Source organism: Orycteropus afer, unplaced genomic scaffold, assembly GCF_000298275.1.
Source record: "Orycteropus afer afer isolate SDZICR_OR568_19922 unplaced genomic scaffold, OryAfe1.0 scaffold00037, whole genome shotgun sequence".
Lineage (NCBI taxonomy): Eukaryota > Metazoa > Chordata > Mammalia > Tubulidentata > Orycteropodidae > Orycteropus > Orycteropus afer.
Window position 1 is genome coordinate 9941996 of NW_006921624.1, and position 15709 is coordinate 9957704.

The 15709-nt window shown below is 44.6% G+C and overlaps 2 protein-coding genes across 2 annotated transcripts in view; one reads left to right on the forward strand and one right to left on the reverse strand.

Moving 5' to 3' along the window:
- The window catches only part of ASTN2 (astrotactin 2), a 1259674-nt gene that overhangs the window by 904009 nt on the left and 339956 nt on the right, over nt 1–15709 (forward strand). The gene's annotated exons all lie outside the window — the stretch shown is intronic.
- TRIM32 (tripartite motif containing 32) lies at nt 2281–4242 on the reverse strand. The gene has a single exon (XM_007936672.2). The coding sequence runs from the start codon at nt 4240–4242 to the stop codon at nt 2281–2283; it is 1962 nt and encodes a 653-aa protein (XP_007934863.1).

The window sequence follows — 15709 nt, forward strand, 5'->3', positions numbered from 1 at the left end:
TGTGCAGATTCCTGAGTTTTCCCACGAAGAGTTAGGAGGTGAGGGGACAAAGCATACAAACCAGAGCAGCTGTTCTTTGTTCTATTTTCTATGATATATTTGCAGTAAGACTTTATTTGAGTAAGAGTACTCATGCTTTAAAAAAAAAAAAAAAAAAAAAAACCGCTATAATTGAGCAAATTACTTTCTTGGGACCATACTCTGCAATTTAGTCAACATAGCAGATAAACTGAAAACTGTAATAAACATAGCCTAAAATATTCCTATCAAAGCGGAAAAAGAAACAAAAGACATTCAATCCAAACTTCACTTTCATTTTGAGCCAGCAGATACTTAACTGTAGTTGAGGGCCAAGGCATGAGTATGGTTCAGAGATGGAGACAGATATAAATGCTGAATGACAATGAGTGCACCTGCAGCTGGAGAAGCCCCAGCTTTGTTTACCTCAAGCCAGCCCACAATATTATTCATTCCTCAGCTGCAAACCATGTGCCAAAGGCCTCGGCCACCGTTACAGCCTCAGCAGGTCCCCCACTGATAGCAAAGACAGATCTCTTGCTGTCGGGTGCACCACAGATAAAGTGGCTTTAATAACTAGTGCAGTCATTTGTGATGCACTTTTAATTGGGTCAATTTTCTCTTAATTACACAATCTTTGAAAATTGGATGCCATTTTATAATCAGAGAATGGGCTTTCTCCAGGTGAAAAGTAAGAAGACAAACTAGTTCAGCATCACTTTAATCACTCCTTCCCTGTCCTTTGGCAGATATCACAACAGAGGCAAAACAAAACACTGTGAGTAGCTCAGTCTAGCAAATTTTGTTTCAGTGAAAGGGAGCAGCTCTTTGCGTTGCCATAACCCCTGTACCTACAAAGCAAGGTGTGTTGCTCAGTCCACCAAAGCCAAAGCCTGAGGAACCACACCCTAAATTCCTTCACCCACCAGTTTGTCTTAAAAGCACGGGCTCTTCCTTTTTTAATAACAATCCTAAGGATAACATAGGCGGCACAGGCTCAATTTAAGACAGAGTGTTGGTGACTCTACACCATGGAGACTGATTGTGAACAGAGGAAATGTGGGACTGGATTTTGGATTACCTTTACATAATGGCGCTTTGGGCTGGATTTTGACTGGGGGTGATCCCTATGATGGTCACACTCTCAAAGAATGCAGTGGTAAGAGACAGAAGCAAAATGATCATGGTACAAATTATCTCCCTCCTCACCCCTCAAATCCCATAATTAAAAAATCATGAACACCAGTTGAGAAGAAACAGTTATCAATTATTTAATGCATCAAGAGGAATGGAAGTAAATCCCGAAACCAATATTATGTACCCACTTGGAGAAAATAGAGAGTAAAGGCCCAACAGTTTTGTTTTAATATTGAAAACAAGATGTGTCCACCTCTCCACTTTGCTGGCCCCAATCTGTGTTGTACAGCCTCCCAGACAACTCTTAGCACGGGTCAGTGGAGAGAGGTAATATGAAAAATGATGATCCCTAGAGATTATTTAAGAGTGTTTGCTGACTATGTTAGCAATAATGTTTGCTTATTCCCATGTCTATGCTCTGGCATAAATCCAATCCATATGCTCCTTTAAAAGGCAAGCTATTTCCAGGCCAAAGTCTTCAACATCAACCAACAGGGTAAATCCATTTTCTGTCACATCTACAATTAGAGACCAATCCAAGATGGCACAAATCCTCTGGCTAGGAGGAATATTTTGCTTCCCCAAAGAACTGGATATATCTCCCTTGGTGGTACTAAATGAATGAGTTTTCACACTGGTTAAGGTGATCAGACCTGAGGCATCATGCCACAGAGGAATGCTGTCTGAAATGTCACTGAAAGGTGGAGGGAATCCCGCTGGAGCATGCACACTGGATGCAGCCAGAGATGAAGAGAAAGTATCAAAGGTGAAGCACGTTCTAATAGGAAGGAAACGGGCCAGAGACATCAAAGCCAAAAGAGAGGAAACCAATAACAATTCAATACAGGGGGAAATTTCTAGCTACAAAAAGATTAAAGTGGTTCTCTCTACTGAAGCCTAACGAATTAAATTTTAGCTAATCCCATCATGTGTCCTAGTGGGGAAATGCATCTGTTATAGCTCTAGATTTAGGGGAAAATATAAATAAAAAACAGTAAAATACAGAGCTTCTAAAATTCTAGGACTAGCTGGCTGGAGTCAAGACACAGGCTGAGTCTACTCTACAATACCATCAACAACGAAGGACAAAGGAAGAGAAGCTGTCTGAGAACAGCTATTTCTCTTCTAAGGGGTGGAATATCTCCTCAGGTGGTAGCTGTAGATCTTGATGCAATGATCCCAACAGTCCAAGACCAGCAGCTGTCCCTTAGGAGTAAGGGCAATGCCCACTGGACAGGTGAGCCCCTCTCGAATAAGGACACTGTAGCCTCCACCCTTAGGAAAGTGGAGAATTTCCTTGCGACTACTATCAGCCACAATGAGGTCACCACGGGCATCCACACACATGCCAGCAATGCAGCGGAAATCCTCGTTCTCCGAGAAGAAGTGGCTAATCTGGCGACCCAACTGCCCATCAGGACCCACAGAGCCAATGGAAAAGCCACCCTCCAAGTGGTGCTCATTCTGCCGGTTCTCCAGGTTGAGGCCCAAGCCCTGGGTGAAATAGACAGTGCCCTCAGCATCACAGGTGACAAACTTGGGCCGCACAGCACTGCAGAGGCAGCTGTATTTGACTACCCCTGCTCCCCGGTCGACAGTGAAACACCAGAGCTTTCCACCTTCCACATCAGTTACCACAAACTGGCCAGATGGCAGGGCTGTAATGCCCCATGGTTTGCTCAGCTGGCTCCGGTGGCAGGCCACGCAGTGGCCATCCAAGGTGTATACCTTGAGGGAGTTATCATAGCTGTCAGTCACACCAATCAGCCCGTGGCAGTTCATGGCCACTGAGAGAGGAGTGAGATTGGGTAAATCAGCCCCAAGAAAGCTCAGCACAAAGCTATCAATGCCACTGGGGCTGCGGCGGATCTCCTTCAAGAAGCCCTTGCGGGTGAAGACTTGTATACGGTAGTTGCCACGGTCAGCAACAAGCACCTCTCCTTGACTGGTCACGTAGAGACTGACTGGAAGGTTGAACATGCCTGGAGTGCTGCCTTTGGCCCCCATCTTCTTGAGAAAGAGACACTGCTGGATATTGGCAGGTGTTTCAGGACCCCGCTGTTTAGCAGGTGAGGACCTAGGGCTGGGAACCCCTTCCTCAGGGCTCATGTCCATCTCTCTAAATGTAACAGAGGCGGAGGCAGCAGAGGCTGCAGCCTCCATGGCCCAGGAATCTTCCATGTTGACTGTTCGGGGCTTCTTAACAGCCTGCCCAATTTGGAGGGGGCCAACATGGCCTACCTTGAGGAGCTCCACATCCTGCAGGGTAAGCTCCCGGGGCAGGTTGGCAGTGAGCTCTGGCTCCTCCTCATCAGCTGTTTCCTCCAGTAGTGCTACGTCAGCCTGCTTGATCTTGGCCAGAAAGTAGTCACAGCGAGACACAGCCTGCACTTCTGCAATGTTGAGCTGGTAACTCTGCTCCTCTACCACCTGACTATTGGACTTCTCAACCTCAGCCAAAGAGCCCGTGAAGAATTTCCGGGAGCGAGCCAGCTCCTCCTGCATTCTGCGCTCCTCGTGTCCATACTCCTGAAGAACTGCTTTATACCTGGCCTGAAGGTCCTTGGAAACCCCTTCCAAGGCAACCTTCCGCCGCTGCAGCTCCCCCATAAGCTCTCGCAGACGGGCCAACTTCTCTCCAAAGTCGCGACGCCGCTCCTCAGCTGCCTCTTTCACAGGGAGTGTACTGTGGCCAGGCGGCTGGTGATCAGCCTCTCGGCAAGGTTCACATAACACCACGCCACAGGTCCGGCAAAATTGCCGGGGCAGCCGTCGCCCACAGGACCGGCACATGAGCAGCCCCACAGCCTCACTGAGTCCAGCTGTGTCAATGATCTTCAGCACTGTCAGGTTGTCTGTCAGTTGGGTCAGGCTGGTTATGCGGGTAATCTTGCTGCAAAAGGGACACCGGACGCCATTGATGCTACTGGCCAGTAGCTTTTCTAGGCACTGGCGGCAGATGGTATGGCCACAGTGCAGGAGCTTGGGCCGAAGCTGCTCCTCTGTGAAGGACTCCATACAGATGGGGCATTCCAGCACTTCCCGGAGGGCATCCAGGTTCAGATGAGAAGCTGCTGCCGCAGCCATGACTCCTCCTTAGAAGGATCCTGCTAACACAGCTCAAAACTGAACAGCTTACCACCAGTATTCATGCCCCAAAGGGTCAAATTCCTGCTAAAGAAAAAAAAAGAAACCATTATTCATTTCCTACTATCTATATTAATTAATTCACTGAAGAAATATTTAGAGAATGGCTACAATCACTCATTCAGTCATTCCATTATTTAACAAATATTTACTGAAGTGGCATAGTGGATAAGGCATTTGGCTGCTAACCAGAAGGTCAGGGGTTCAAACCAGCCACTCTGTGGAAGGAGGATGGGGTAATCTACTTCTGTAAAGATTTACAGCCTCAAAAACCCAACGGGGTTGCTAGGAGCCAGAATCACCTTGATGGCAGTGAGTTTGATTTTGGTTTTGACTCTGTGTTAAAGGAACTCTTGTGTGGCAAATGGTTAAAACGCCAGACTGCTCACCAAAAGGCTGGCAGTTTGAACCTACCCAAGAGCTCTGTGGGAGAAAGAGCTTGCAATCTGCTTCCATAAAGATTACAGCCAAGAAAGCCCTATGGGGCAGTTCTACTCTGTCACATGGGGTCGCTGAGTCAAAAAAGGACTTGACAGCACTAACACTAGTTGATGGTAATACACAGGGAAACAAAGCAGACAAAGCATTGCATAGTGGATAAGAATTCAGGTTCTGGAGTCAGACTTCAGAAACACATCTCTAACACCTTCTTAGTTGCATGACCTTAAGGAAACCACCTACTTCCCAAAGCTCAGTTTCCCCATTACCCATCTGTAAAACTGAAAAAATAACAGTGTCTATTTTATGTGGTTGCTGTATTTTTTTCACATATAACATGCCCGCACAAATAATGCACACACACATATAATGCTCACAGGAAGCTAACACACAATCAGGTTGTACGGTTTGCAAAAAAATTATATAATGTGCATCAATGGTGTAAAAATGCAGTATATAGCATTATGTATATGACACACTTAGTATAGCACCTGGCAAATAGTATGCTTTTAACACAGGTAATTATTTTTAAATGTTGTGAAAGCTTATAGTTTTTATTAGAAGAAAAACAGAAGAATCACTTACAGTAAAAGGAATATAACAAATAGAGTGAAAACTGTGTCTGCCTAGAGGAACTGGAGAAGATGTCAGAGAAGTGGTGACACACCTGAGATTATTTCTTGAAAAACAGTGACAATGAGGGATAAAGACATTTTGTTGTTGTTGTTGTTGTTATTTGCCGTCGAGTCGGTCATAGCGACCCCTCCTTGGGTTTCCGAGGCAGTATCACTACGGAAGTAGGATTGCCCAACCTTCCTTCCGAGGAGTGGCTGGTGGGTTTGAACCGCCAGCCGTATGGTTAGCAGGCAAGTGTCTTAGCCACTATGCTACCAGAGCTCCTAAAGACATTTTAGGCAAAAAAAATAGCATAAGCAAAAGCGTGGAAGTCTAAGAGTTCATCTTGGTATTCTGGGAGCCTAAGAAGTATCCAGAGAGAAGCACAAAGTCATGACGACTAGCATTAGATCATAAAATATGTGTTCTCCATTTACCTACGTGCCTACCTACTCACCTATCCATCCATCCAAGTCTACTGGGTACTAAGAGGTTTTCAAAACACATATCCTGACTTTCATATGTTCAAACTTTAGTGGAAGAGATAAGAAATGTAAAGAAATAACAATCAAGGGAGAAAGTAGTATCATAAATGAAATAGGATAAACTAAGTCTGATGAAGACTGAAAGCAATTCATTCTAATTTGAAGGGAGATGGAACTTACAGAGAGGATGTAGCATTTGACATGGGCATAGAAGGATACATAGGTATGTAGAGACAGGAGAAAGGGAGTTCCAGGCAGAGGTCAATGCCTTACAAAGGCTGGAAAGCAGAAGGAGGAGCAAGAAGTACCGTGTATTAGAAAGAGAACAGAGAACACTTAGCTGTCACATGGGTGATGTAAAGATTAAACGAGACAATATATGAAGTGTGTAGAATGCTAAGATTTGGCTCAGCATCAAAAAATTAAAATTAATTCCAGTTCTCTTTTCTCTCATTCTTAAGTCAGAATTGTGGGAGTATAAAGAGGGAAAGAGTAACAGGTTTGCAAAGGTAAACTGGGGAGGTAAACTGGGAAATGATAAGACAAGGTCTTCAGAACCAAAATGAGACTTTTGAACTTGATTCTAAAGTGTACAGTGAGACAATTAATGTTTTGGTGTAAAGAACTGGGATAAAGTGGCATGAAAAATCACATAAACTAGTTTGGAAGCTTCTACAAAATAGTTTGGGAGAGGTTATATGGAATCTGAACTAGGGAACAGATAGTAGAAATGGTAAGGAGATGCATTTGGGCAATATCCCAGAAGTGTAATCAGTTAAGCTTTGAAAACTGAGCAGACTGGTGGGAGGAAAGCAATAAGGAAGCACTAAAATGGCCTATAACTCAAGTCCAGATAATTTAAAAAATGGTAGTGCCTTACCAAAAGAGTTTATTTCTAGCTTGCGACACCTCTTGCTTGACCCAGTATGTAGCAATGAATACCCCCACCACGCTCCATCCACATTTACTCCACAGAGGACTTGAAACCATGAAGTAGGGCCATAGAGATCTCAGTGTTCTGCAGTCTTATGTCATCATCAATTTATATCCAGAATTAGAATGACTACAACAAGGTGAGGCACATGGATAAATTCAGTCCTTCTTAAACTTATGTCCTACAGCTGCACCTGTGCAGTCTCGTGATATGCAAATAGTCTTCAACAAGGAAAAGGAGGAGGTGGAGGGCAAGTTAGCTTGGTTTTAAGGACAACACAGCAAGCTAAGGAAAGCTTTGTAAATGTGATCAACTCTCCAGGCACAGAGGAGGATGCAAAGCAGAGGTATATATTACAACAAAACATATTTACTTTGCAATTTAATCTGACAGACATTCATAGCAAACATGCACATTTAATCTAAGCTCACTCCCACATCTGCTAAACTGGCCTTCTACTGGAAGGGAAATTGCTTTGGCCACAAAGATTTGAGAAAACTGCAAATTACATAGTTCCTTCTTTAAAGTATACAACAGCAATATTAAAAGTTTTCAGAAATCCTGAAACTATCTTTAACTTTGTTCAACCCAACATTACTTAAAGCTCTTTTTTCAAATTGTCATAGAACACTTATTAAGTAGTGTTCCCTATACCATGCTCTGGGAAATGCTCTTATGTAATTTTCTCCACAAGGATTAGTGAGGAAACACTAATAGACATATGAGATTCAGTTGCTATGGAATGGGTTCCATTGATTTATTAGCTGAGTGACCCACTCCCACACACCAGCCTTGCAACTGTTATGACTCAAACCCACATTAAAGTAACAAATTACCACATATCATGAAACCATGGGGTCTTATGTGAATGTCTGAGGCTGGATGCTGAATTCTTAAATACCACTCGTCTTGGGCAATAGCAGTAGAAGTGCTGATAGAAACCTCAATTCAAAATCCATGCAAACATTCTCAATTTTAAGCCAATGGTTTCAGCTCTCTCTCGTAGCATCTGGGACTACAGACTGAGGGCACTATTTGGTGTCTAGATCCAGAGCATGTTGCCTTACAATGCACAGTGGCATCTGTTCTTCCCAAAGCTGGCACTGCAGATTAGCTCATTAAACATGTCTGCCAACTTGTAAAGATACCAGCAAATTCTTTCCCCAGCTTTCTGCCTCCTTGTCTAAGCCATCTGCTTAAAAAAAAAAAAAAAAAAAAAAAGATTTTACTGTGCCCACATCCATACCCCAAATTATCTCAGCTGTCTGCAACTTCACCAGGCTCTGAGGCAGAAGAAAATGTCAAGGATTCCTGCCCCGAAGCTGCCATGCTCTGCCAGGGAAACATGAATTCTCATCATTAAAGCATCAGGCATGGAGGCAGACTCAGACATGGAAAAAGCTAGGAATACTTGTCCAAGACCTGGCAACAGTGCTTTCTGAAGGCACCTAGCCTGAATTGGAGCTATGTGACGGATACAGCCTTTTCTCTGAAGGGTACATCTGACCATGATTAGAATGCTGAATGACCCAGACAGAAGGTCATTTTGACCTCAGTTTCCCTAAAAAGATTAAACAAGTAAAAAGAACTGTCTTACCATCACAAGTCTTTAAACTAACTGTCCACTTTCTGCCAGCTATAAAATCTGTAACTGGCCAGAATGAACTCACAACATGCTATTTATGATCTTGGTTGTCTTTATGATCCCTTGAATTTGTTTTTTGTGGCACACTTCATACATTAGACTCCTGACCTCCTGTCATTCCCTGACTTCAGATTACCCCCTCCCTCAAACCTCTGATATCATGATAAATACGGCACCTCCCACAGTGATACCAGTCCATCTCTTCAGTTCCATGAGAATCCATCCCTTAAGCTGTGTGTCTTCTGACAGCCCTAAGGCTCAGGAAAGCTATAATCATATGCCAGCCGAGTTAGTTAGCAACTGGCACCACTGTTTTCCCCCCGTTTATGAAATTAATAATATTTACAGGTAATAGGAAAAAAAGGAAGACAAAGCAAAACTATGAATTTTAGAGTCTGACAGAACTGGGTTCAAATATTATAAACTGTAGGAAAAAGGTAAGTTATTTAACCTCTCTAAGCCTGTTTTTATTTTTTTTCTTACCTTACATTTATAAAAAGGTTGCAATGATGACTAGGGATAAATGCCTGGAAATGTAATGAAAGGTTGCAATTTCATCAGAATTTTAATAACAACAAAAAACATTAACAATGAGTAATACTAATAAAGCAATCATTTTTCAAAATGAATTTTAAAAGAATGACGAACCTTTCCTTTCATGACATACAAAGGCATATGAAGATTAATGAAAGAACTGGTCAGCAGTAGAGGGATCTGACTGAGGATGCTAGCTAGATATCCACGCTAGAAACTGATGGGCAAATGAATCCAGAATTCTCTTACTCAGAAAACCAGCTGCTTCCAGCAACTTCCAGCAGGACTAAATATGCAATTCTAGAATTAGAAGCCATCTCAAAGAGGATCTTACCCCAATCTCCCATTATATAGATGAGGAAACTGAGACCAGGACAAGGAAATTCAGACCTCATAAATGCTATGGCAGAACGAGGACTAAAAGTACAGACGAAGACAATGAGCTCAGGAATCAGGCATTCTGGATCTGAACCCCCCTCTACCGATTACTGTGCAGGAGTTCATCTAGGAAAAGGAGCTTTACACTAGTACCTGTCTCACCAGGTTATTTTAAACATTTAATGAAAGTATTGCATAAAGCACTTTTTAGCACAGTGCCATGCCAGGAAAATAATTAACTATGCAGCAAATAACAGCTTTTAGTAGGAGTCACAGAAACGGCGGCAGCAGCAGCCACCACCAGACCCCAGCCTATGAGAAGAAATGAATAGGCACTTTTCAAGAGGCAAAATGTACCCAAGGCATCAGATACATATAATTCACTAATAAAAATTCTGAGCCTTCACTGGAGATTCTTTTACCTGATGCTGGAATCAAAAGAATACAGATGACCTGAAGTTTCAAAATCTTCGTCCAATGCTTGAGTCTCCCCCATGGGGTGGTTCTCTGGATGACCGTTTCTCATAACCCACATCAGCACTCTGGGACACTAAACCATGAGCAAAACTGGAGAACCTCAATAAGCAATTAATTAAACAAATATTTACTGAGCACCTACTATGAGTTAGGCACTGTGAAAGGCACAGGGCTATAATTTTCAGTAAAAACAGGTATGAAAAGACCATTTAAAGTGTTGAAAACATAAAAGTAACACTATACCTCTTTGTACAAGACATAAAAGTCCTTCCTACTAGTGACACATTCTTGTTTTTTTTTTGGGGGGGGGGCAGGGTTTTTCACATTGGCTCTCAAAACTACATTTATTCCTCCTGCACTTTAACAGGATGTTAATCAAGTATGAAGCCATCTCCTTGCTATCCAGGGTCACTCTCTGGGCGTGGCTGCCAAGACTGAATTTAAGGAAGTCAGTGAGGTTACCATCTGACAGTCACCCAGTCCTGTGTGAAGAGAAGATGCTGATGCAGTTTAGATTGGGTATTTAAGGCACCTGCACAGAGCTAAGACAAACTCAGTAAGCAGGGGCTTGCAGAAGCATAGCCCCAAAGTTGTACCCATCGGGGAGATATAAAAGAACCCAAAAGGAAATATGTTTTTGGGAAAGAAAATGTTAGCAATAATAGGGTTTGCTAGAAAAATGCTTTGTCTTCCTCTAAAACTGAAGGACCTAGAAATTTTCCCTTGCATCTTCTGCAAACATTTGGGTAATAATAATGCTGCCGAGATAACTCGGAGAATAAAGGTCAAGGGAAAAATCAACAGCCTTATCTTGGGGCACTTCAACTCATTTCAACCCACTCAATTCTCCTTCAGTTCCTTTCTCTGCCTTCAGGAAGTGTTCATTTAATCATGAGATTTTGATTACAGGATCAGTAAGTAGATCCTGGGAGATGTAAAAGAGGGGATGGGAATCTTGGGGAAACTGTCAGAGATGCTTAAAAAACAAAAAGCGAAACAAAAAAAACCCCTAGTATCACTGAAATCCAGGAAAGCAAGCGATAGCTCCAGCACTCCCCTCCTCTCACAAAACAATTGCCATTCATGAGTGCAAGGTACCTTTCATACATTCTCTTTCATTCTCATTAGCATCTATATGAAGTATTATACCTTTCTATAAATGAGAGGCTGAAAAAATAACCTGTCCAAGGTTTCAAACATGGTACGTAGCAGAACCGGGGTTCAAATCCAGGTATATTGACTCCAAGCCATAACAACACACTGACTTAAAAGATCCATAATTCCCTGGCTGATTTGGCTGCCAATGCCTCTTGGCAGAATCTAGGTGAACGGCTGGTAATGGCACCCAGAGATGATTTTTAAATCTAATTGTTCTACCAGAGGACATCATGGAGGAAGTTCACAAACGGTGTGCATAGACAATGATCCACTTCAAGGGTCTTGTAAACTTCTGGCAACCAACTACTCTCCATAGACATGTAGGCGGTTAGAGTTGGAAAAGCCTTTCTAACCAACTAGTATATCAATTTGGAGTCAAACAGACCTGAGTTCTCATCCCAGATTTGCTACTTGCTATGTAGCCTTGGGCAAGTCATGTAATCTATTAGTTTTCTCACCTGTAAAACGGGGAATAACATCAAGATTGCTGGCAGGATAATTGTCAGGACCAACTTAAGGTGCATGATGTATACACACTGAGCACATAAGTGATAAATGGCAGTTATTAATATTTTTAATAGATTGAGGCAGACAGAGCAAGTGCTCATCCAAGGTCATAGTAAATTAGCAGCAGAGTAAGGACTCTGGACTTCAGGTCTCTAATTCTCAGGCCTATTCAATTCTCATGTTATATTTTCTTTGGGGGAAGGCGGAGTATTCCAGCTAAGTCTCTTGCCCTCAGATCCAATCCAGCTGTTTCTGAACTGGCTTCAGCAATGCTGCAGCTTAGTCCTGGGGCTGAGAGTGCCAGTGTGGCTATCCTGTTCCAGGGGAAAGAAGCCCAAAAGACATCATTCAGAGCACTATCCTCTCCTGCAGACTTTGACTGCTTTCAGTTTCAGTCCCTGCTATGGGGTGCTTTGTTTTGTTTTTCAAAAAGCCAAGGGCCTCTATACCTCACCCTCTAGCCCCATGCACCTCATCCTGCCTGCTAACCTAAGCTCCTCCCCTTGTCCACCCACTGGTCCTGCTCTACTAGCAAACCAAGAACAAAGTCCAGGATGACTCCCTACCTAATCATATCGATACTCCCCCTCCTAGAGTTCTGTTTGATATTCCTTGATACCGACTGGGCAATCCTCCTTTTCTTTAGAGGGGAATGGACTGAGATAATAAGACTAAGAAGGCATCCACAAACAAGAGGCACAGAAAAGAAGGCAGATGCAGTTACAGAGATCTGGATATGAGCCTAGCTCTGACATAATCTCTAGCTATGGAACTTTAGATAAGTTGTTACCCTTTTCTAAGCTTTAGTTTCCCCATGCGTAAAACTGGATATAGTAGAATCACTTAAGGAGCTCTGACTCGACAGCACATAACAACATAGGGAGCTCTGGTAGCATAGTGGCTAAGGCACTTGACTGCTAACCAGAAGGCTGGCGGTTCAAACCCGCCAGCCACTCCTCGGAAGGAAGGTTGGGCAATCCTACTTCCGTAGTGATACTGCCTCGGAAACCCAAGGAGGGGTCGCTATGAGTCAGGGCTGACTCGACAGCACATAACAACAACAACAGGAAGCCCATTTTACAGATGAAGGGCCAAGCAAAAAGATTAAGTAACTCATTCAAGATCACTGAAATCAGGAAGAAACAGAGCCAGGATTTGAATCTAGGATATGGCTCTAGAGCCGGGTTCCTCAACTTTGGCACTACTGACATTTTTGGCCGATAACTGTTTGTTCTGGGGGCTGTCCTGTGCATTGTAAGTTTAACAGCATCCCTGGCCTCTTTCCACTAGATGCCACTAAACCAAAAAAACCAAACCCACTCCTGTCGATTCTGACTCACAGCAACCCCCACTGGGTTTCCAAGGCGATAGATCTTTACCGAAGTAGACTGCCCAGTCTTCATTCTGTGGAGTGGCTGGTGGGTTTGAACTACTAACCTTCTGGTTAGCGGTCAAATGCCTAAGGCACTATGCCAACAGAGCTCCTTAGAGTGTGACAGCCAAAAACATCTCCAGACATTGCCAAATGTCCCCTGTGGGACAAAACTGCCCTCTGGTTAAGAACCACTCTTGTAGAGACTGGTTAAGGCTCAAATGCTCAAGTATGGGCTTTCTGTTCTCCCAGCCTACAGACCTCATTCAGAGCCACTGACTCTTTGGGTTTTAATTGGTCTTACATATGATCAAATTCAATCCACTTTTTTAACTGGTAAGGGAAACAAGCCCTGAGATAATGTTTCACTCATTCCCCTGGATGTCTCATACACCAGCCCCTCCTCAGGGGGCAGCAGGGAACAGGGGACCTAGGAGGATGACCTTGAACAGTTTCTTGCTTTATCCTCCCTTCAACCAGTATCTTCTCCCCTCAAGCCTACCACTTTCAGCTGGCCTGGGTCAAAGTGAAGTTAGTGGCAGTACCTTGCCTGCCAGCCTCATAATGAGGGATCTTTGCTGACTAAGTGAAGGAGATTCTGCCCTTCTGAGGGAAAGCCATGCTTCTTCAGGAGTCCTGATCTCTGAAGATTTAGGACTTTGTTCCTGAATCCCCGAACTCTTCATACACACATTGCTTCTGGGTCCTTGGGTCCCCAAAACCTCTTCTGCTCCCCCTGCAGAAATTTCAGGAAAATTCCTCAAGCAGCCCAAATCGCTGACCCATAAATCTATTCAGAGTCCTTTAATTCTACAGTCTGTTCTCCAAATATTGTTCCAAACTCTTGCAATACAAAATTCTAACCTTTGGGGCTCAACATTACAACCACCAATTCTTCACCCTGGCATCCCAACTCCCTGATAAAGATCTCTTAATCCTCATTTCCGAATCTCTGCGGCATTCAGCCCTGCGCCCCAATTCCTTCCAACCTGACCCCACACCTCAGATTTCTGCCCTCTCTCGATCTTAGCCCCAAAGCGCTATCGTCCATCAGGCACCATGCCATCTTCAAACCTTGCTTCTTCCTCTTTCACTAACCCATGTCACGGGTGGCTTTCAAATCTCAGCCAGGTCTCTCCCTTTTGCTGACAAGATGCTGCTTCACTGATTTCCCCAAGGACTTGCCCCTTCAATCTTCACCAGACCCTACTCTAAACCCTTCCTCGTTAGCAATTAGGATCGCCCCAGACCCTGGTCCCCAAGATCTCAGATCTTGCCCGCCGGCCCAAATGCCTAGTGTCCCAAGATTCTCTCAAATCGCCTGAGGTTCTGCACCCTAAATCTCATCAGGGTCCCAAAATTTCCTCTTATTTCCAAAATCTTGCACCTCAGATCCCTCCAAGGCCCACAGATTTCCCCACACCTACCAGATGCTGCACCCCGTCTTCTTCCCTCATGGCTCCCACATTACCTCATACCTCCCAAGATGTTGCACCGCCAATCTTCGCACCCCATACCCTGGCTCCCGCCCGCGGCGCTGCATCTCCTCTACGGTCCTGAGCCCCAGCGAATTCCTCCGAAGCCTACCCCTCACGGCCCCACCCCCACCCCGGTCTTGCTCCTCAAATCCGATCCCCAAACCCTGCCAGTCGGGTGCAGGCCTGGCCCTCTACATGCCGGCACAGCCCCCTGCCCCGCCACTCAGCCATCTTCCGCGACTCCGGCTGGGGTCGGTCGTCCCCGACCCTCCTTCCCGCCCCCTACCTGACCTCCCGCGGCTCCGACGGTCCACCGCTGCCAGCCCACCCGCCCGCCGCCCTCTGCGCACGCGCCGCCGCGCGTCCCTTGGCGGGCTCCAATTCGCAAAACCGCTTCACCGTCACTGAGCCCTTCCCTCCAAGGCATGCTGGGGCTTGTAGTCGGGCTGATCAGCGCTTGGAGCTCAGCGGCCGGGTGGGAGGGATCTCTTTGCTGAGAACTGAAGTGTTAGCAACACTTAATGCAGTTTACTATTCCCATTGTATAGATGAAGAAATTGAGGTCCACAGGCGCAAGGGCCCTGCCCAAATCCACTTATCATATTGGGAGCCAAACCCAGCCTATGAATGTCTCCTAATACCAGTCTTAACCCCTTAATTTATTAGGGTCATTCTGTTGTACATAGGGTCCCTATGAGTCGGAGCCGACTCCAGGGCACCTAACAACAATAACATAACCTTTTCATTAGTAGCTCTGGTGGCGTAGTGCCTAAAGTATTTGACTACTAACCAGAAGGCTGGCTGTTCAAACCTACCCGCCACTCATAGGAAGGAAGACTGGGCAATGTACTTCTGTAGTGATGCCACCTGGGAAACCCAAGGAGTCGGATCTGACTTGACTCCAGTGAGTTTGATTGTTTTTTTTTAAAAAGTGACCTCCAGTGGTGGTCTTTGGTGACTAGCTGAAAAGCCTCTCTGAACCTCAGGTTACCCGTCTGAGAAAGGGCCATGGAAAAAATAAAACTTTCATGCAGGCTCAGAATCTTTATTTCTTAGAAGGGTAGTGCCCAGGGTCTGCATTTGTCACTGACACGACACATATTAGAGAAAAGTTTATCTGATAAACAATTTGCTATTATGAGAGAGTTTTGTTTTGTTTTGTTTGCCTTCCCAGCTGGGAGGCTGATGGCAGAGGCAGATAACCTAACCGAGGCAACCCTACTGCTCCTGTCTCAGTAGGCCCAAGCCCAAGTCTAACTTGGCCAGAGAGGGCCAGAAAAGGGCCAAGTCTTCCATGGTGGGATATAGTCTGGCCTATTGTTTGGGAGCTCTGGTAGCATAGTGCCTAAGGCACTTGACTGCTCACCAGAAGGGTGGTGGTTCAAA